The sequence below is a fragment of the Carassius carassius genome, chromosome 14 (genome assembly GCF_963082965.1).
Source record: "Carassius carassius chromosome 14, fCarCar2.1, whole genome shotgun sequence".
In the NCBI taxonomy this organism is placed as follows: domain Eukaryota; kingdom Metazoa; phylum Chordata; class Actinopteri; order Cypriniformes; family Cyprinidae; genus Carassius; species Carassius carassius.
Window position 1 is genome coordinate 12451469 of NC_081768.1, and position 18006 is coordinate 12469474.

General features: G+C 41.7%; 3 protein-coding genes and 1 long non-coding RNA gene across 5 annotated transcripts; 3 read left to right on the forward strand and 1 right to left on the reverse strand.

Annotated features, from left to right (window-relative positions):
• The first annotated feature begins 802 nt into the window (after positions 1-802).
• Positions 803-3426, forward strand: slc18a3a (solute carrier family 18 member 3a). The gene has a single exon (XM_059566136.1). The coding sequence runs from the start codon at positions 1342-1344 to the stop codon at positions 2884-2886; it is 1545 nt and encodes a 514-aa protein (XP_059422119.1). The 5' UTR covers positions 803-1341; the 3' UTR covers positions 2887-3426.
• Positions 3427-4161: 735 nt separating this feature from the next.
• chata (choline O-acetyltransferase a) lies at positions 4162-16729 on the forward strand. 2 transcript variants are annotated; one of them, XM_059566137.1, is made up of 15 exons: positions 4162-4370; positions 4680-4791; positions 5169-5360; positions 5476-5594; positions 6397-6450; positions 6543-6723; positions 6870-7047; positions 7256-7425; positions 7520-7620; positions 7905-8033; positions 13663-13785; positions 13856-13994; positions 14127-14189; positions 14342-14479; positions 14635-16729. In XM_059566137.1, exons 2-15 carry the CDS (start codon positions 4744-4746, stop codon positions 14911-14913), a joined length of 1914 nt encoding a protein of 637 aa, XP_059422120.1. In that variant the 5' UTR covers positions 4162-4370; positions 4680-4743; the 3' UTR covers positions 14914-16729. The 2 variants fall into 2 exon arrangements, with proteins under 2 accessions (XP_059422120.1, XP_059422121.1); XM_059566138.1 differs by having other exon boundaries at positions 4683-4791.
• LOC132157021 (uncharacterized) lies at positions 5528-17547 on the reverse strand. The gene is made up of 4 exons (XR_009437517.1): positions 17374-17547; positions 15325-15361; positions 6934-7096; positions 5528-5604 (listed from the first exon to the last, which is right to left on the reverse strand). It is a non-coding gene; the product is annotated as an uncharacterized LOC132157021 (long non-coding RNA).
• On the forward strand, positions 16983-17715 carry c14h10orf53 (chromosome 14 C10orf53 homolog). Its single transcript, XM_059566139.1, has 3 exons — positions 16983-17141; positions 17264-17383; positions 17471-17715. The coding sequence occupies exons 1-3, from the start codon at positions 17048-17050 to the stop codon at positions 17533-17535; spliced, it is 279 nt and encodes a 92-aa protein (XP_059422122.1). The 5' UTR covers positions 16983-17047; the 3' UTR covers positions 17536-17715.
• The last annotated feature ends 291 nt before the right edge of the window (positions 17716-18006 follow it).

An 18006-nucleotide genomic window follows, 5' to 3' on the forward strand; every position in this document is an offset into this window, starting at 1 on the left:
TTAAAAAAATGACAATGCTTATTCCTGTCACTTCTACCTTGAAAGCTTCTGGATAAATCTTCACAGTTTACAGCTGATCAATCTTTGCTGCAAAGGATGAGGAGCTGTCCAACCAGCTGTGGTGCTGAAATTCAATGACCTGATTTTTAAACAATACATAAAATGTATCAAATGGAAAACTGCTTGCCTTTTTTTATATATAAAATGGCTTTTCTCTTATATCTTCTCTTATACATTTTATAGATGTAAAGATGCATATTAGAAATGCTCGTTTTGATTTTCTACACTATAGTCCCTCATCATAATAAACAATTTGATCAAACAAATTAAACCCATTTTAAACTTGCATGACATGATTACACATCAATTATTCCACTTCAGCTAAACTATGCAGTAGGTGTAAGGGGTAGATTACACATTGTGTGCGTAATTCTTCTTTTCGATTTTTTTCTTTCTCCCTTTCCGTCGGATTGAAACCTAAAACCATATTTTGAAATGTAATCAATAATACATAATACAACCTGTCTGGTTTATTAACATACAACTTTCGAGAGTATGTTTATTAAAACAAATGAAAGCGTATGGCTTCTTTTTCAAAAACAAATGGTGATCAGTAAACTTCTCAGTGAGTGAGTGAGTGAGTTCTTACAGAACTACTAAAATAGCACTCGAAGTCATCTTCCTCGCAGTCAGCATATCTGTCGAGCTCGTTGACTTAAGGTTTGTGGTCCTAAGCAGTTACAGAAGCTCGCTCAATATTAGAAAGTTATAAAGCACAGCACAGCCTGGCGTTACTGGGTAGTGGCTTGACGTGTTAAATGAGCATAAAAGACCCAGCTGGTTGGGGAACCACTTGAGGGGGTAGCAAACAGTGCGTCACATCCTTAGGAAAAAAAGAAGAGCGATTCCAAAGGAATCAACATGTAAGCGCATCTGCATTGGGTGGCATCAATAAGAAGACAGCTGAGGAGAAATGATGACATCGCGCTACAGGTGAATTCATCTATTCATGCGCATTCGCACTCCGTGCGTCCTGCTACAATGACAGCGTGAAGAAGGAGAAAACCAAGAAGGCGAATGTTTTGACCTGACTTTGAGTTTTTGACTCGGCTCCCTCACCCGAATACGATGAAACAACACTGCCTGACAGCAGTCGCGAGAGAGGAAATGCACGCGCAACGAAGGACTGCAAGGTAAAGCAGGAAAAGTTGGTCCGCGCGCCTAGGCTTCACTATTCAGGGAGTGCTGGACAACCCAATGTGCGCAGACTTTCTGTGGGAGAAAAGCACAGTGTATTAGAGAGTTAAGAGTCTTTTGCTTGAACTGACCAAAGTGTGGATCATGGCTACGGAGGAATCGGGTGGCTTGGCTCAAACCGCCGCCGTTAAACTATCAGAGATGGGGGAAAGAACTAAACAGTTAGGAACCGCGATCCAGGACCCCGAGCGACAAAGAAGGATTATTCTAGTCATAGTTTGTGTGGCACTTCTTTTAGACAATATGCTTTACATGGTCATCGTGCCAATTGTGCCCGATTATTTAGCGCGCTTAGAGAGCGAATCAGAGCAGGCGCATCATGTAACGGGTAATTCTTCAACCAACAGCACGCAAAACGAGAACTTTGACTTGCAGATCGGCGTGCTTTTCGCCTCAAAAGCCATTTTGCAGCTCATTGTCAATCCTTTGACCGGAACTTTCATAGATCGAGTCGGCTATGACATCCCACTTTTAATTGGACTCAGTATCATGTTCGTCTCGACGTGCATTTTTAGCTTCGCCGAGAACTACGCGACTCTGTTCGTGGCGCGCAGTCTGCAAGGGCTCGGCTCGGCGTTCGCAGACACTTCTGGGATTGCCATGATCGCAGACAAGTTCACGGAGGAGGCAGAGAGAAGCCGCGCGCTGGGCATTGCCCTCGCGTTCATCTCGTTCGGAAGCCTGGCGGCGCCCCCGTTTGGAGGGGTACTGTACGAGTTCGTGGGCAAACGTGTGCCGTTCCTTGTGCTCGCCTGTATATGTTTGGTAGACGGTATACTATGCATGACTGTCCTAAAGCCTTTTTCCAGTAGGACTAGAGAAAATATGCCGGTTGGTACCCCAATTTACAAACTAATGATTGATCCCTACATAGCAGTTGTGGCAGGAGCTTTGACCACATGTAACATCCCCCTTGCCTTCCTGGAGCCCACCATCGCCAACTGGATGGAGGAGACCATGGATTCATCCCAGTGGGAGATTGGGCTCACTTGGCTCCCGGCCTTTTTCCCTCACATATTAGGTGTTTATATCACTGTCAAGCTGGCAGCACAGTATCCACACTTGCAGTGGTTTTATGGGGCGCTTGGCATGGTCATCATTGGTGCCAGCTCTTGCATTGTGCCGGCTTGCAAAACCTTTGAGCAGCTGATAATCCCCCTGTGTGGTATTTGTTTCGGTATTGCACTGGTAGACACAGCTTTATTACCCACGCTCGCTTTTCTCGTAGACGTCCGTCACGTGTCTGTGTACGGTAGTGTGTATGCTATTGCAGACATCTCCTACTGTGTTGCCTACGCTCTGGGTCCCATCGTGGCCGGTAAAATAGTGCACGATCTCGGTTTTGTGCAGCTCAATCTGGGCATGGGTCTGGCGAACGTACTTTACGCACCTGCCCTGCTTCTCCTGCGCAACGTAAGCTTAATGAAACCATCTCACTCTGAGAGAAACATGTTACTGGAGGAGGGAGCCACGGGTCTGTACGACACCATCAGAATGGAAGAACGTCAAAGAAAGAAGCACGGCTACAGTTCATCCGGTAACTGCGTGCCCATCGACGAGAACGGGACATTTGCTGGACAATCAAAGTCATTCTCTGAAGAAGAGACGTCTGAGCCAGAATACATATAATCTGAGTAGTCCGTTCTACTTCATATGTTACAATCCTGTTAAAACCTCTGCTGAATATAAATGTTTTTCATCCACTCATTTACATGTTACTCATTGTCCCGAGGAAAACTGTTGGTGAACGGCATACAGTCTTACAATGATTTAATCTATTTACTGAAATGATGAGCTCAATATTTTTCTCCAATAGAAGAAGTGTATGAAAATAATTTCACTGTATAGTATTCCGCTGTATTAAATTGTATTCAGGGATATAAATATGGTGCAAACATATTAAATATGAAGATGCGTGTGTACGTATTAAATGGGCCTTCGTTGAAGTTATTCCGCCGATTTTGTGCTGTTACAAATAATATGCAAAATGTCACCTGACACCTTCTATGAAAAAATGATGGAACTGGTGTGAATCCTGCCTTTTCAGTGTCTGTTTCAAGTATTAAATGTTTAGGGTGTATTTCTGGAATGCATTACTGTATATTATGGGATATAATGGTGTACATATGTGCATATCAAATGTACATAATTAAAAGAAAATATGTGAAACGCCTTGTTGTGAGCTTTTTCTGTGACTAATAGCATCTACACGCTTTAAACAGATACATTCATATATTTATATGTATATATATATAAACACTGAAATTTCACTGAAATCGTTTTGAATGTAATTTTTCTTTTAAAAAGAAGGCAATGAGTAATCATTGATATTTATAAAATACAAGAACATGCAGAACTTTAGTTTTAGTGCATCAAAGAGCCAACAAACAAAAAAGAAACGAAATTATTCATAAAACGATATAACATGCATAAATAGGACATTGTTACAAATATAAATAGGCTACTACATGCATATTTATAAATATGCATAAAACTCACGGGAGATGAAATTTTTGTGTAACAGGGTCCTCTGTGGTGGGGAGCAAATATATAGCATATATACTGAACTGTTCTTAAAAAAACTTTTCTTTCCACTCCAAAGAAAGATTCATAAATATAAAGCGATTAACCAAAATGGTTAGTCTAAAAATGTACACGAGGCATTTCGTAAATCGAAGCTATTTATTTAAAAGAAGAAAAACTATTGCTTATGGTGCAAGAGGGTATAAATAAACCTCTCCACTTTTCGTTTTAATTAAATTATCGAGCGTGTTCGTGTACGGATATTTTTTCTTCTCTGAGACTTGGAAGGGTGCTCATAAATTTTGTCCAAGGACTCGACTTAAAGTATGAGGTGGGCTGGCAGATGCGGCATCGAGCGAATGGAGTTTAGTGGGTGGAGTCTGAGAAAGGTACCGCTCCTTCAGCATCTTTCCTAAGCAGCATCCTAAGGAGCTCCTGACTTGCAATGAATGGGATGCAAGTATGCAGCCTGAAACAAGTTAACGCACAACATTAACGGCACATTCCTCTTAATAAAAACACGACGGAACTATGAATCTGGATAAATCCTTGGAGACATCGGATGACTCCACAAAGAGTATGACATTTTGGTGAGTATTACTTAAGTAGAATTTTTATTTTTATTTTTTTTACAAAATATGCTTACAGCCTTCTTAAATAAGGACTTACTAAAAAGTTATAATAGACTTTCTGCTTAATTTAAATTCAAGAGGAAAACAATCTGGATTAGATGTCTTTATAGACTTCTAATTAATATTGACTAAATACAGGTTGGTCATAGCTCTGTCTAACTGATGTGGCTGATGAAAAAAAAAATCCAAATAGCATTTTTTTTTTGTGAAGTTTTATGTTGAAAACTATTTGCAATGCAAGCTTTCTCTCATACCTGTCTGTTTTAGAAGAAACTGGGAAAATTATCAGTGGATTTTCATCTTTCTTGCCTGAACCTCTACCACACTGAGGATGCCGGTTTTGAAAAGGGAGCAAACAAGAGATGTGGGAGATCCAAGTGTAAGCAAAATACTATTATATATTTGCATGTAAAATGTAAACAACCTTATGTTTCTAATAATGATTACAAACAACATTGTTAACCACAGTACTGCATTCAAAACATACATGATCTAGCTTTATGCCATTATAACAGAGATGATCTATATCCAGCCAGGTGAAACACAGGGCAAAATTATTTAAATATAATACTTGTCTGGGATCATCTGGAGCATGAAAGATTTATTAAGACTCTATAATTAGACAAGACACTCATTAACTTAAGAACAAATACCATAAGATCAAGGAAACAAATGCTACTTAAGTAGAAGCTGTCCCTGACACTGAAATACAAGTTAATAAATCACACTAAAGCTATAGTTATGATCTCGATTTAGGGCCTCCCAAAGCTCCCAGTGCCACCCTTGCAGCAAACACTGGACATGTACCTGAAGTGCATGAGTCACCTAATACCAGAGGAGCAGTTCAAAAAGACAAAGGTAATTGTAGAGAAATTTAAAGCACCTGGTGGGAATGGAGAATGTCTTCAGAAAAAGTTACTGGAGAGAAGTGAACATAAGGCCAATTGGGTAAGGACTGCATTAATTGCTAATACTTTTCTGTAAGCAACATTGCTTTTAATGTGCAGATACATTGTCTGTTAAATATTTTTTAAAAGTTGTCTGTTTTTGAACACTGTCCAAGGTGTATGACTACTGGCTTGAAGACATGTATTTGAGCAACAGATTAGCACTACCTGTCAACTCCAGTCCTGTGATGGTCTTTCCCAAGCAGAACTTCACGTGTCAAAGTGATACCCTCAGGTACTGGACTCTGGGGATACAGTCAGGACAATTTTTACTCCTATAAACTGAGATGACTGATACCACTGCATGTCTTCATTGATATAAATTTGTTTAAATGGAAGTGCAGATGTCTACATAAATTAAGGATACCGTATATTCATTAGGATTATGCAAACTGTCAGCTATGTACACTGCATGATTTCATCTAACAACTGTGTGTAGCTCCATATGGCAACGTAATTTAAGGGCCACATTAATTAAAACTTAATTTCTCATTTTGGAGAGTTTAATCTACAGATTAGTAAACATGTGCACAAAGTCTCCCTCCCATCATAAGCTGATGTTGATTTCAGCCCTAAAATGGAAACAATACATGCTAAGATGGACATTTCTGTTTTAGGCTTATTATAGAATAGGTTATGTTTCTCAAAATTATTACAATCTTTGTATTAAAGGAAGTAATAATGTTAAGCAGCTGTCTTGGATTAGCCTCTTTTGGTGAAATGTATTAGTTTCCACAAAAAATATTTAGCAGCACACCTGTTTTCAACACAGATAATAATAATAAATGTTTCTTGAGTGCCAAATCAGCATATTAGAATGATTGTGTGATACTGAAGACTGGAGTAATGATGCTGAAAATGCAGCTTTGCAACTTTATAACCGTTGTAATGCAAATTACAACCATTTTCACAATATTACAGTTTTGATCATATTTCTGATAAAAAAACAGCCTTTGTAAGCATAAAAGACTTGTTTCAAAAACAAACAAACAAACAAAAAAATTAAATACTAATGTGCATATGTTTTTCCTCTACAGATTTGCTGCTCATCTCATTTCTGGTGTATTAGAGTATAAATCTCTTATAGATGGGTAGGTTATACTCCTTGTTTTCCAACAAAACAAACTTCATTCATAATTAATTGCATAGCTTTCTAAACAGGGCTGTATGCTGCTCATTGCAGACGTGCCCTCCCTGTAGACTATGCTCGTGGGCAGCTGGCTGGGACGCCCCTGTGTATGGATCAGTACAATAAGGTCTTCACCTCCTACCGTCTGCCAGGGCCAAAAACTGACACTTTAGTGGCTCAGAAGAGCACAGTTATGCCCGAGCCCGAACATATAATAGTGGCTTGTAAGAATCAGGTAGGTATTACTTCATCTACGTAGTAGTGAACTATATCTGATGATTTTTTGTTTTGCTTGTTCTTAATCTTTATTTTAAAATTAGTCTTAAAAAGACATAATCAAACAGTGAAGACAAAGACTTAATGTGTTTTCTGCCATACCAGTTTTTTGTTCTCGACGTGGTGATAAACTTTCGTCGGTTGAATGAAAAAGACCTTTATACTCAACTGGAGCGAATCAGAAAGATGGCAGACATTGAAGAGGAGCGTCTGCCTCCAATCGGTCTGCTCACATCAGATGGCAGAACACAGTGGGCCGAGGCTCGCAGCGTGCTGATCAAAGGTCAGACTTCATTTATCCTCAACTATACAAGGTGTATCTGCTACTAGATCTGCAATTTGACATCAAAATATTAAGAAACAAAACAACTTGACTTCATCTGGAAAAGCAGCTCTTTCACAACTATAAATTCCCCTGATGAAACAAAAAGTTCTGCACAGGTTAATGGAATTCACACACATGAAAAGTAACACTTCTCAATCGGGTGCAGATTCTACCAACAGGGATTCTCTGGACATGATTGAGCGCTGTCTGTGTCTGGTGTGTTTGGACGAGCCGTCTGGCACTGAACTGACTGATACCAACCGAGCTTTACTGATGCTCCACGGAGGGGGGATGGACAAAAATGGGGGCAATCGCTGGTATGACAAGCCCATGCAGGTAGAAAAAAATAAACAAGGATGGATTCAAATTGCATTGATCAAATGACCCTGAAAAAATGTATTCTAAAATTAAATGACTGTAACGATTTCAGTTTGTAATAGGTGCAGATGGATGCTGTGGTGTTGTATGTGAACACTCACCTTTTGAAGGAATAGTGCTTGTGCAATGTTCAGAATATCTACTGAGATACATGTAAGCCAAATTATTATTTCATTCGTTGAAATTAATTTCAAAACAACTCTTGATTACCCAGAATGCACTGTTGGTCTGGCAAATGCAAAAAATACATTCACTTCTGAAAGAATCTGTAATATCTTTCTGCATGCTTAGTCTCACTAGCACATCACAGTTACATTTATGTATTTGCCAAAGAGGCTGAGATGGAAAACTCTAATGAGACGACTTGAGATATATGCCCACAGCCTGAGTATAGCAACTAAGCTAGCGAAGATACAATGAGATTGTTTCTCTCATAGGAGAGGAAGCCCTTCTAAGCTTGTGAGGGCAGCCAGCATGAGTGAGCTTCCTGCCCCCAGACGACTGCGCTGGAAATGCTCACCAGATATCCAAGCGTTCCTCACGGCCTCAGCAGACAAATTACAGGGGTATGTCAACATTCAGCTGATACAACAGGGTAGTAAGGTCTATAAAGCTCATTCTGATAGCATGCCATTTATTACACTAAACACTGCTCATCCTATTAAAGCATATCTTAGAAGCCATCAAAGTTAATTATTCAATTGTTCATATAAATAAATACAATTTGTACAAATAAATAGTGTAAAATACAATAAATGTTTTAGTATTTTTGGTTTCTCTTCAGGAACTCGAACTGCGTCGAAAACGCTTTGGGGAACGCGTTTAGCGTGAGCGACTCTGCATATCATATCTAATCTGTCTTATAGAAGAGCGTGACGTCACGGGCGGGGTGACGTAAGCGACCGGGAAGCTATAAAGGCACGAGCCGCGCAGCTGTCTTCAGCTTCGCGTATTTCAGCAAGCGCTCTGTGTGTGCATGTCATTCTGTCTTGTCAGTCTTATTTATTGATGTTTGTCACTATTAGCTCCTAAAAAGAGTAAGCAATAGTCAAAGAGCAAAGCTAAGACGAGACATCTGAAAGGCAGGTCCAGTTCGCGTTTCAGATTGTGTGTTCATCATGAGTGGGAATACACGGTCTGTGCGCGCTCTGCCTGGGATCGAGGCACGGTATTTCGGCTCTTGAGGGAGCCGACTGCTCGCACTGGTAAAAGCCAGTGTGGACGCTTCGATCCCGGAGGACTCTCTCGAGGGGGAGTCTTCGACAGCGTTCCTCGCGGTGTCGGCCCCGCTTTCGCCGAGGTGGAGCGGCGCCTGCACTCGCTGGGTTCGCAGATAAGATCTGCTGGAGGGTATGGAGACGGGCGCTTCCCTATCTCCTACCTCACCCGCCAGATCTGCCCGATCTCCGGGTTCGGACCCCGAGTGTTGCGGTCCTTCCCCCTGAGTGACGGCCGTGACGCACCGCCTTTTTTTTTTCTGCGAGGAGATTGAAACGGAGTGCGTCGATTAGCTCGCAGTTGCACAAACATAAGCTGCATAAACATTAGTTGCACAGACAAACAGTTACACAAGCATCAGTTTCACAAGCATATTATGCCTAACTGTATAAAGAGCAGCATTATTAAGGAGCGCAGCTCACACAGTCACAGTCACAGTCACACAGAAAATAAGGGGGCTGACTGTGCTTCTCGAATATATAAGGACGGAGTGAAGACGGCTCTGCCTATCTCCACCCGTATTCCCTAGATTTAGAGTTCATTCTCGAGGTTCGGAAGCACGCGCAGCGGTTCCTTCCCCCTCTGTGAACTCGCAGCTGCAGCTACTTATCTCCGAGGAGATTAATATTGTTTGTGTGACTAAGCGGCTCGCGTGTTGCCGAGGCAATGCGTGTATTACATCATTTTCAGTTTTGATGTGAATCTTTCCAAACCCAGACCCTCTTTACTCGTCTGATTGGTTAACTGCATTAATTCTGAGGAATTAAATTCAGTATCTATCTGACTATGAGAAGTTAGATATGAATTATACCAAGGCAGACCGTGTTTACTCGTCTGATTGTTTGTTTGCATTAAATTCTGAGGAATATAATGACATTTATCTCACTCTGAGAAATTATATATACTGGAGGGGCTGCTGGGTGGGAGCAGCCCTCTCAGTCTATCGTCAGAGCGTTGCCGCCCGCGCTCCCCCTGCGTCAGGACCGGAAGCTGAAGCAAAGCTCTGAACCAGGGTTTTCCCAGCCTAAGGCGGATCTGAGGGCCGTACTTCAGGCTGGGAGGCCCTCGGTTAAGAAGTCCTGACACGTTTCGGTCACGACTGCAGAGGGTGGCCCCTACTGGGGTAGAGCAGCGTACACCGCATTACACGGTGCCCGTCTCGCCTCAGCGCCCTCTGGGGGCCACTCTGCCAACCCTGCCAGAGTTCCAGGGCGCAGCGATGCAATGTTCTCAGTATTTTCCACCCGCTTGCGTAGCGGAGCTGAGATGCTCGCTGCCCCTTCGGGGCCTCTTACACCAGAGGTCTGTCTCGAGAGACTGATTCCCTTAGTAGATTATTTAGCAGCGTGGAAACTACAGCCAAATGTATCTCAATGGGTCCTGCATACAGTAGATAAAGGCTACCGTATTCAGCTCGGCTCTGCACCGCCGAGATTCAACGGGTCATTCCGCCGATAGTCGGCCCCAGGCAGGGTCTGGTTATGGAACAGGAAGTGAAAACCCTATTAGAGAAGGAGGCCATCGAGGTGGTCCCTCCTCAAGACAGGGAGTCCGGGTTCTACAGCCGGTATTTCATAGTTCCAAAAAAGGATGGGGGGTTGCGTCCGATTATAGACTTGAGGTTCTTAAATCGTTCAGTTATGAGATCGAAGTTCAAAATGCTCACAATCAAGCATGTTGTAGCTCAGATCAGGTCGGAGGACTGGTTTTGGCATAATAGATCTCAAAGATGCATACTTCCACATATCCATCCTTCCACAACACAGGAAGTTTCTGAGGTTCGCTTTCGGGGGCGAAGCTTACCAATATTGAGTACTTCCCTTAGGCCTTGCACTCTCACCCCGCACGTTCACAAAATGTGTAGACGCGGCTCTGGTTCCCCTGCGCATGCAGGGCATCCACATTCTCAACTATATCGATGATTGGTTGATTTTAGCTCAGTCAGAGCAGGTTTGCTGCTTGGCATCGAGATTTCGCACATATGGGGGAGCTGGGTTTGAGACTGAACGCCAAGAAGAGTGTACTTTCTCCGGTTCAGAGAACCACCTATCTAGGCGTAGTATGGGATTCGACCGCGATGCATGAAAGATTATCCCCTGCTCGTATCGAGTCGATCCTCATCTCAGTCGAGAGAGTCAGAGAAGGCCAGCCACTCACTGTAAAACAATTTCAAAGATTGAAACCTACAGTGGTGGCTCAAGACCAAGGGATTTTCCCCGAGGGGCAATCCACTTCGCACTATCAAGGTCACGCGGCGCTGCCTCCGTGCCTTAGACATGTGGAAGAAACCTTGGTTCTTGAATCGGGGCCCGGTGCTGGGAGCTCCTTGTCGCCGTGTAATACTAGCGACGGATGCATCCCTCACTGGCTGGGGTGCAGTCATGAGTGGCCACCCTGCCCGTGGTCTGTGGAGCGGTCGCCATCTGACATGGCATATCAATTTTCTAGAAATGCTAGCAGTTTATCGTGCACTGAAGCACTTCCTCCCAGACCTAAGGGGTCACCATGTGTTGGTGCGCACCGACAACACATCGGTGGTCTCTTACATCGACCACCAGGGAGGTCTGCGTTCGCGCCCCTTGTACAAGCTAGCGCACCAGATCCTTGTGTGGTCCCAGAGCAAACTCCTCTCATTAAGAGCAGTATATATTCCTGGGAAACTAATTAAGGGAGCAGACATACTGTCGAGGCAGGGGCCGAGGCCCGGGGAATGGAGGCTTCACCCTGAGGTGGTGAAGCAGATATGGAGAGTTTTTGGCAGGGCTCAAGTAAACCTTTTTGCGACTCAAGAGACATCTCAATGTCCCCTTTGGTTCTCTCTAGTTCATCCAGCTCCTCTGGGACTGGACGCTATGGTACAGACCTGGCAGATCCGTCTGTTATTAGTAGCCCTGTTCTGGCCGGGCCGAGTATGGTTCGCAGACCTGGTCTCGCTCCTCGACGGCTCTCCATGGGAGATACCGATCAGGACAGACCTACTCTCACAGGCGCAGGGCACGATAATTCACCCTCGCCCGGAGTTGTGGAAGCTGTGGGTGTGGCCCCTGAGGGGGCACAACTATTAGCAGCTGGTCTCTCAACCGAGGTTGTTGAGACCCTCCTCCAATCCAGAGCTCCCTCAACGAGGAAACTGTACGCCCTGAGGTGGAAACTCTTCACCTCATGGTGCAGAGACTGCCAGCTAGACCCAGCAAACTGCCCAGTTGGTACAGTTCTGGAGTTTCTACAGGCCAGGCTCTCTGCAGGGTTGACCCACTCCACGCTGAAGGTTTACGTGGCGGCCATTGCGGCCTACCAGGCCCTTCTCGATGGCCAGTCTTTGGGAAGACACCCCTTAGTTACATGTTTCCTCCGTGGTGCCCTGAGGCTGAGACCTCCAGTACGGTCCCGTGTTCCCCCCTGGGACTTGGGTGTGGTGTTAGAGGCTCTTTGCAAATCTCCATTCAAACCGATTCAAGGTATCTCAGACAGAATCTGACTCTTAAAACCGCCTTTCTGTTGGCCATTACCTCTCTGAGGAGAGTAGGAGATTTACAGGCCCTCTCAGTGGCCCCTACCTATCTTGATTTTGCACCTGGCATGACCAAAGTGTTCATATACCCTCGAGCGGGATATGTTCCTAAGGTGCCCTCTATCACACCACAACCTGTAGTGCTGCAGGCCTTCTATCCTCCTCCCTTTCGGGAGCCCGACCAAGAGAAGCTAAATTGTGTGTGTCCAGCTCGAGCGCTGGATGCATACGTCCACAGAGCTGCCCTGTGGAGAAAAACAGACCAATTTCTTGTATGCTGCGGTCCCCCCAAGAGGGGTTTTCCTGCTTCTAAGCAGACTATTAGTCGTTGGATAGTTGAGACTATCAACGCCACTTTGAGTCCTCTGGTCGTCCCCCGCTGTCGGGAGCCAAGGCTCACTCTACACGGGGTACAGCGGCCTCTAGATAGGGAGATAGGGAAAGGCCTTTCTAGCAGGTGTGTCCATGCTGGACATCTGCAATGCTGCGGGGTGGTCCACGCCTTCTACTTTTGCAAGATTCTATGGCTTAGACATGCCAGTCACTCCAGGCACTTCAGTCCTCTCGTCCTAAGCTGTGCTCTTCGGATACACACTAAGCAGGGATTTGGTAGTCTGGCAGCGTTGGTACTCGTTCCCCAAAGCGTTTTCGACGCAACTCGAGTTCCTGAAGAGGAACGTCTCTAGGTTACGTGTGTAACCCTAGTTCCTCGAGGGAACGAGACGCTGCGTCTCGAGGCCATACCCCCGGCACCCCTGCCGGCGCTTGCTGGTACTCGAAGCTGAAGCCAGCTGCGCGGCTCGTGCCTTTATAGCTTCCTGGTCGTTTACGTCACCCCGCCCGTGACGTCACGCTCTTCTATAAGACAGATTAGATATGATATTCAGAGTGGGTCACGCTAAACACATTCCCCAAAGTGTTTTCGACGCAGCGTCTCGTTCCCTCGAGGAACTAGGGTTACATACGTAACCTAGAGACGTTTCTTGCATGCAGTACTGTTAAAAGGTCTGGGGTCAATAAGATGTTTATTTTGAAAAGAAAAAAACTTTTATTCAGGATTCATTAAATTGTCAAAAAATGACAGAAAAGAATAAAAGTGAAAGACATTTCTAAATGTTATACAGAGGATTTCTATTGCAAATGCTGTTAATCAAAGAATCCTGAAATGCATCCCAGTTTCCAACTCTTTTCATTGATAATAATAAGAAACGTTTCTTGAGCAGCAAATTAGCATACTAGAATGATTTCTAACTTGACACACGGTAATGATGCTGAAATTTCAGCTTTGTTATCAAATAACATTTTAAAATATATCAGAATAGAAAACAGTTCTGTACATAAATTTAATAAAATTTCACAATATTAAATTTTGTTTTTATTAAAGTGAGCATAAGAGAATTTCAAAAACATAAAAAAAATATTACTGACACCAAACTCTATAGTGTATTAACTGTTAATTCCCACAGACTTGTGAAAAATCTGGACATGAATGTCAACAAATTCACTGGTTATGGCAAAGAGTTCATCAAGAAACAGAAAATGAGCCCTGATGCTTATATTCAAGTTGCCCTCCAGTTTACATTTTACAGGTCAGTCTTCGCTTTAATTTAAGATGTATTTGTAATACGGAGTGAAGACTTATGTCTTATTTGCACTCAGATGTCATGGACGTCTAGTGCCCACCTATGAAAGTGCATCAATACGCCGCTTTCAAGAAGGACGAGTTGACAACATTCGCTCCTCCACACCTGAGGCCTTAGCATTTGTGAAAGCTATGGCAAATAGCTCAAAAATCACTGTATGTAGTTAAGTCTGTTTTCATTTTATTCTATTCAAACTGCCCTGAATTTTGAAATGTCAGTCATCTGTAGTCGATGCCATGCATAGTGTCAAAACAGGAGTAGCTTAATAACCTGTCTTTTTTATTTAGGATGCTGAGAAAATGGAGTTGCTTTGGACTGCCATTAAAGCCCAAACCAATTACACAATTCTAGTAAGTGAAACAGACAACTGAATTTGAACTACAATTACACAATCTGCCAGTTACAGTGATGTTTGACTGTGATGATCAAACTGTGATTGTCGTATGTCATCTTGTGTGTCCACTCTACAATAAAATATTGCTTGTCCACTCTTTGGAAACAGGCAATCACTGGGATGGCAATAGACAATCACTTGCTGGGACTGCGAGAGATTGCCAAGGAACTGAAACTAGAAAAGCCAGAGCTGTTTTCTGATACAACTTATGCCACCAGCATCCACTTCATTCTCTCTACAAGCCAGGTTCACTTTAAACCCTAACTGAAATCATAAGAGATAGACCCAAATGGATTTGTAATTCATAGTGTGCATACATCTTTATTTTAATATAATATGTAGAAAAAATGTTCGAACTTGATCACCAATCTGTTTGTTTAAAAACGCTTTTCTTTGCATAGGTTCCTACCACTGAAGAGATGTTCTGCTGCTATGGTCCTGTTGTCCCTAATGGCTACGGAGCCTGCTACAATCCTCAGACGGACCACATCATCTTCTGCGTGTCAAGCTTCCGTGACAGTGCCGAGACCAGTTCAGATTTGTTTGTGAAGACTCTTGAAGGGTGCCTCAAGGAAATGCAAGATCTATGCCTAAAATGCAACAGTGAAGCTAAACCAACTGGCTCCACAGAAAAGATGGATGGAAATACCAAGGTAATGAAGAATGGAAGCAAGTCATAGCGAGAAGCTACATCATTTAATTATATGGAAGATGCAGAAACCACTGTGACTGTACAAATATGGACATTTTGGGAGAAAATAAGATTCTCAAAAACAAGGCCCATTTTATTACCAACAGCTGTGATATAAATATAGATAGTCACTTGACAAAAATAGATCTATTTAGTTATTTTGCATTATTCGGCCTATGAGAGCATATACAAGTTAAAAAGTAGTAGATGAAATTTAGCAGATATACTGTATAGTAAACTATGTCATCTTTAATATGACCTGAACTAGTTGAGGTCTGTCTCCAAGAAACCTACCCAGCTTTGCAGTCTGTCTAAGAGTATATTAATAGTTGACACTGTCAAAGGCAGCATTATAAGGATAGTTCACTCAAAAATATAAATTCAGTAATTACTTACTTACCAACATGCCGTTCCAAATCTGTATGACTCACTTTCATCTGTGGAACACAAAAGAAGATATTTTTAAGAATGTTTCAACAGTTTTATCAACAACACTGAAAAATTATTATGAGGGCCGCCTTGATGCTTGAAGCTGGAAACTGAATTGGAAATTGTACTAAAAAATTACATTCTCAATTATGCTGCCTTTGAAAAGCTGTACTAAATCTACTTGATTAATATGCACATGTGAACTATGATATGATAACCTATAGCTGTTTACAATCTACACCAGTTTTTTTTATGGTCATGTCATAGTTACCATAACTTATAGTTATAGATACCGGTCAAAATATAGTACTCTGAAAGACAACCCTGTGGAACTGGACCAGAAGCTGCTATTTAACTTTGTCATTTTAAAGTTTATTTAATGTATTTTTTTTAAACTATCTGTATATATAGCAAAGTCTATTTTAATTCTGCAGTATACGAACAAAATGTCAGGACCAGGCAATATAATTTATACTCTATGGTATTATAGCTTTAAAGTGTGCTGTGTTTTATGTGTTCTAAAAATTGAATTCTCACTAGGTCATATTCTGAAATGCACAGTCTAAGGTCCTAAAAACAAGCCAGTGTGCATAAATAATTAAAGAATATAGCAATAGCAGAAACATATGAAGCCAAGAAGAATGGTTTAATTATAGTGGCAAATTAATAAGCTTTTTTTAAAAGTACAATCATTGTTGTGTATGTGAAAATGTGCTAATATTACGTCTGAAAATGATACTGACATGTGTTGTGCACTAGGTCTATACAGTATATCTAAAAAAAAATTAACAATACTTGATGTCTGTCTAATGTACATAGATAAAGACTGAGTGAGAATATGCTTTATATTGTGAACACTGTAAACAAATGTGTCTAATTTGTATATCCTACATGTTGATCCAGTCATCATACTAATTGTCAAGTAGATCAAAAAACAGTGATGCCTTGAGAAATTCATTTTAGCACTTTATAACTAGATCAAATATGTACTGTAGCTTAGCTAAAATAGACTAATAAAGCACTCAATTATGTTACAAATACTAGAGTACATATAAAGTATATATAAAGAGAGAAAATATGGATACTAGAGAAATGATAGCCTTAGCCCAAGTTTTAGTAATAGAATATGTTTGTTGATTATCATGACATCATGTTAAGCATGAATACTTGCGAACAGGCAAAACAGAAAATTCATGTGAAAATGAGGATGTAACCGAATGTATGTAATGTCTAGTGGTGGAGTGCTGAAACTGTGATGTTATTTAACTCTGGGATATTTATTTTTTCAAAAAGAGTTTTCAAAAGATTAATGGTCTATTAATCAATATCACTGTATCCTAATGATGCCATAAAAAGTAGCTACTAATCAAAACCAATCATGTGTTCACTGAGTATTTACAGTACCACCAACAAACTATGAAATATCTGTATTCTGGGACTTTTTGTTACCACACTACAGCATAAAAATATTTTACATTTCACATCACATTAATTCATGCCAGCTGCAATGATTTAGGCCAAGTACATGGTAAAAAAATATTTAAAAAAAAGTTTTTTTTTCTCTCTCTATCTTCCTGTGACCTGTCTGCATTTTTTAGGTTACTATGGTCACTGGTTACTATGGAGAGAAGTATACACAAACGCAGTATGACAACAGCCTAGCCTTGGGGTGGATTATATATAGATTTATAAATATGCCTATTAATTCAGTAGTAACAGTCAGGTATGGTCCATATAAGTCGTGTGGTATTGTCGAGCACAGAACATTTCGCCTGGAAGGTTTACAAGGTAATCCTTAAAAATGTGTCCTAAAGTTTCAGTCATTTTGTTAAATGTTTACCCAGTTATCCGTTTGTAATAACAATACATGAAGCACTATTGTCATTTGGTGAAATGACCCTCACTTCTAGCGGTCCTAAAAGACAACGGCCACCAGTGTGTCCTCGAGAAAACAGATGACTGGAATATAGTAGAGCTTATTGTGAATGGAGAGTGCGTCTACACGTGCAACATTACTGACCTCGAGTTTGGTAATTTGCGTCAACATTTGAAAATCTCTGCTGTTTGGATGGATGTGTTGCTCACGAGGTGCCTGTCAAACTTCTGTTTGCTCATAGGGGGTGATGGACGACTTGATCCGCGGTGCCAAGAGGCCATTGACGCGGTGAGAGACGCATACTGAACGCCATGTCTATGACCGTGTGCTCAATGGAACACTAGCATACTACGTACAGAATACTACACATAACGTCTACTATTTTATTTCGGGGGGAAAGTGACTATGAGTGGAACTTTGGGCCTACACTATTCTTAAAGTATAAGTGAACCTGGTGGCGTTATTCCATTATAAATGGTAAACAAATATAATTCGCTACACAAACTCATTTTTTGTATTTTTTGTTTTGTTTAATCACAATGTATGCTGAACTCAGGAGAGTCTAGCTAACATGCTGGAAAATGCTGAATATTTTTAATTGTGTGTAAAATGTCTTACAGATTTTCTGATAATGAGTCAAGAAATCAAATACTGTAGGCCTATTACTTCCAGTTTATTCATCACACTGGAAATGGAAGGTCAAGTAAAGTGCACTACATTGTGGGATACAGTAGTCCAGTAAATAAATGTGCTGTTATACACTGCTCATTTCAGCAA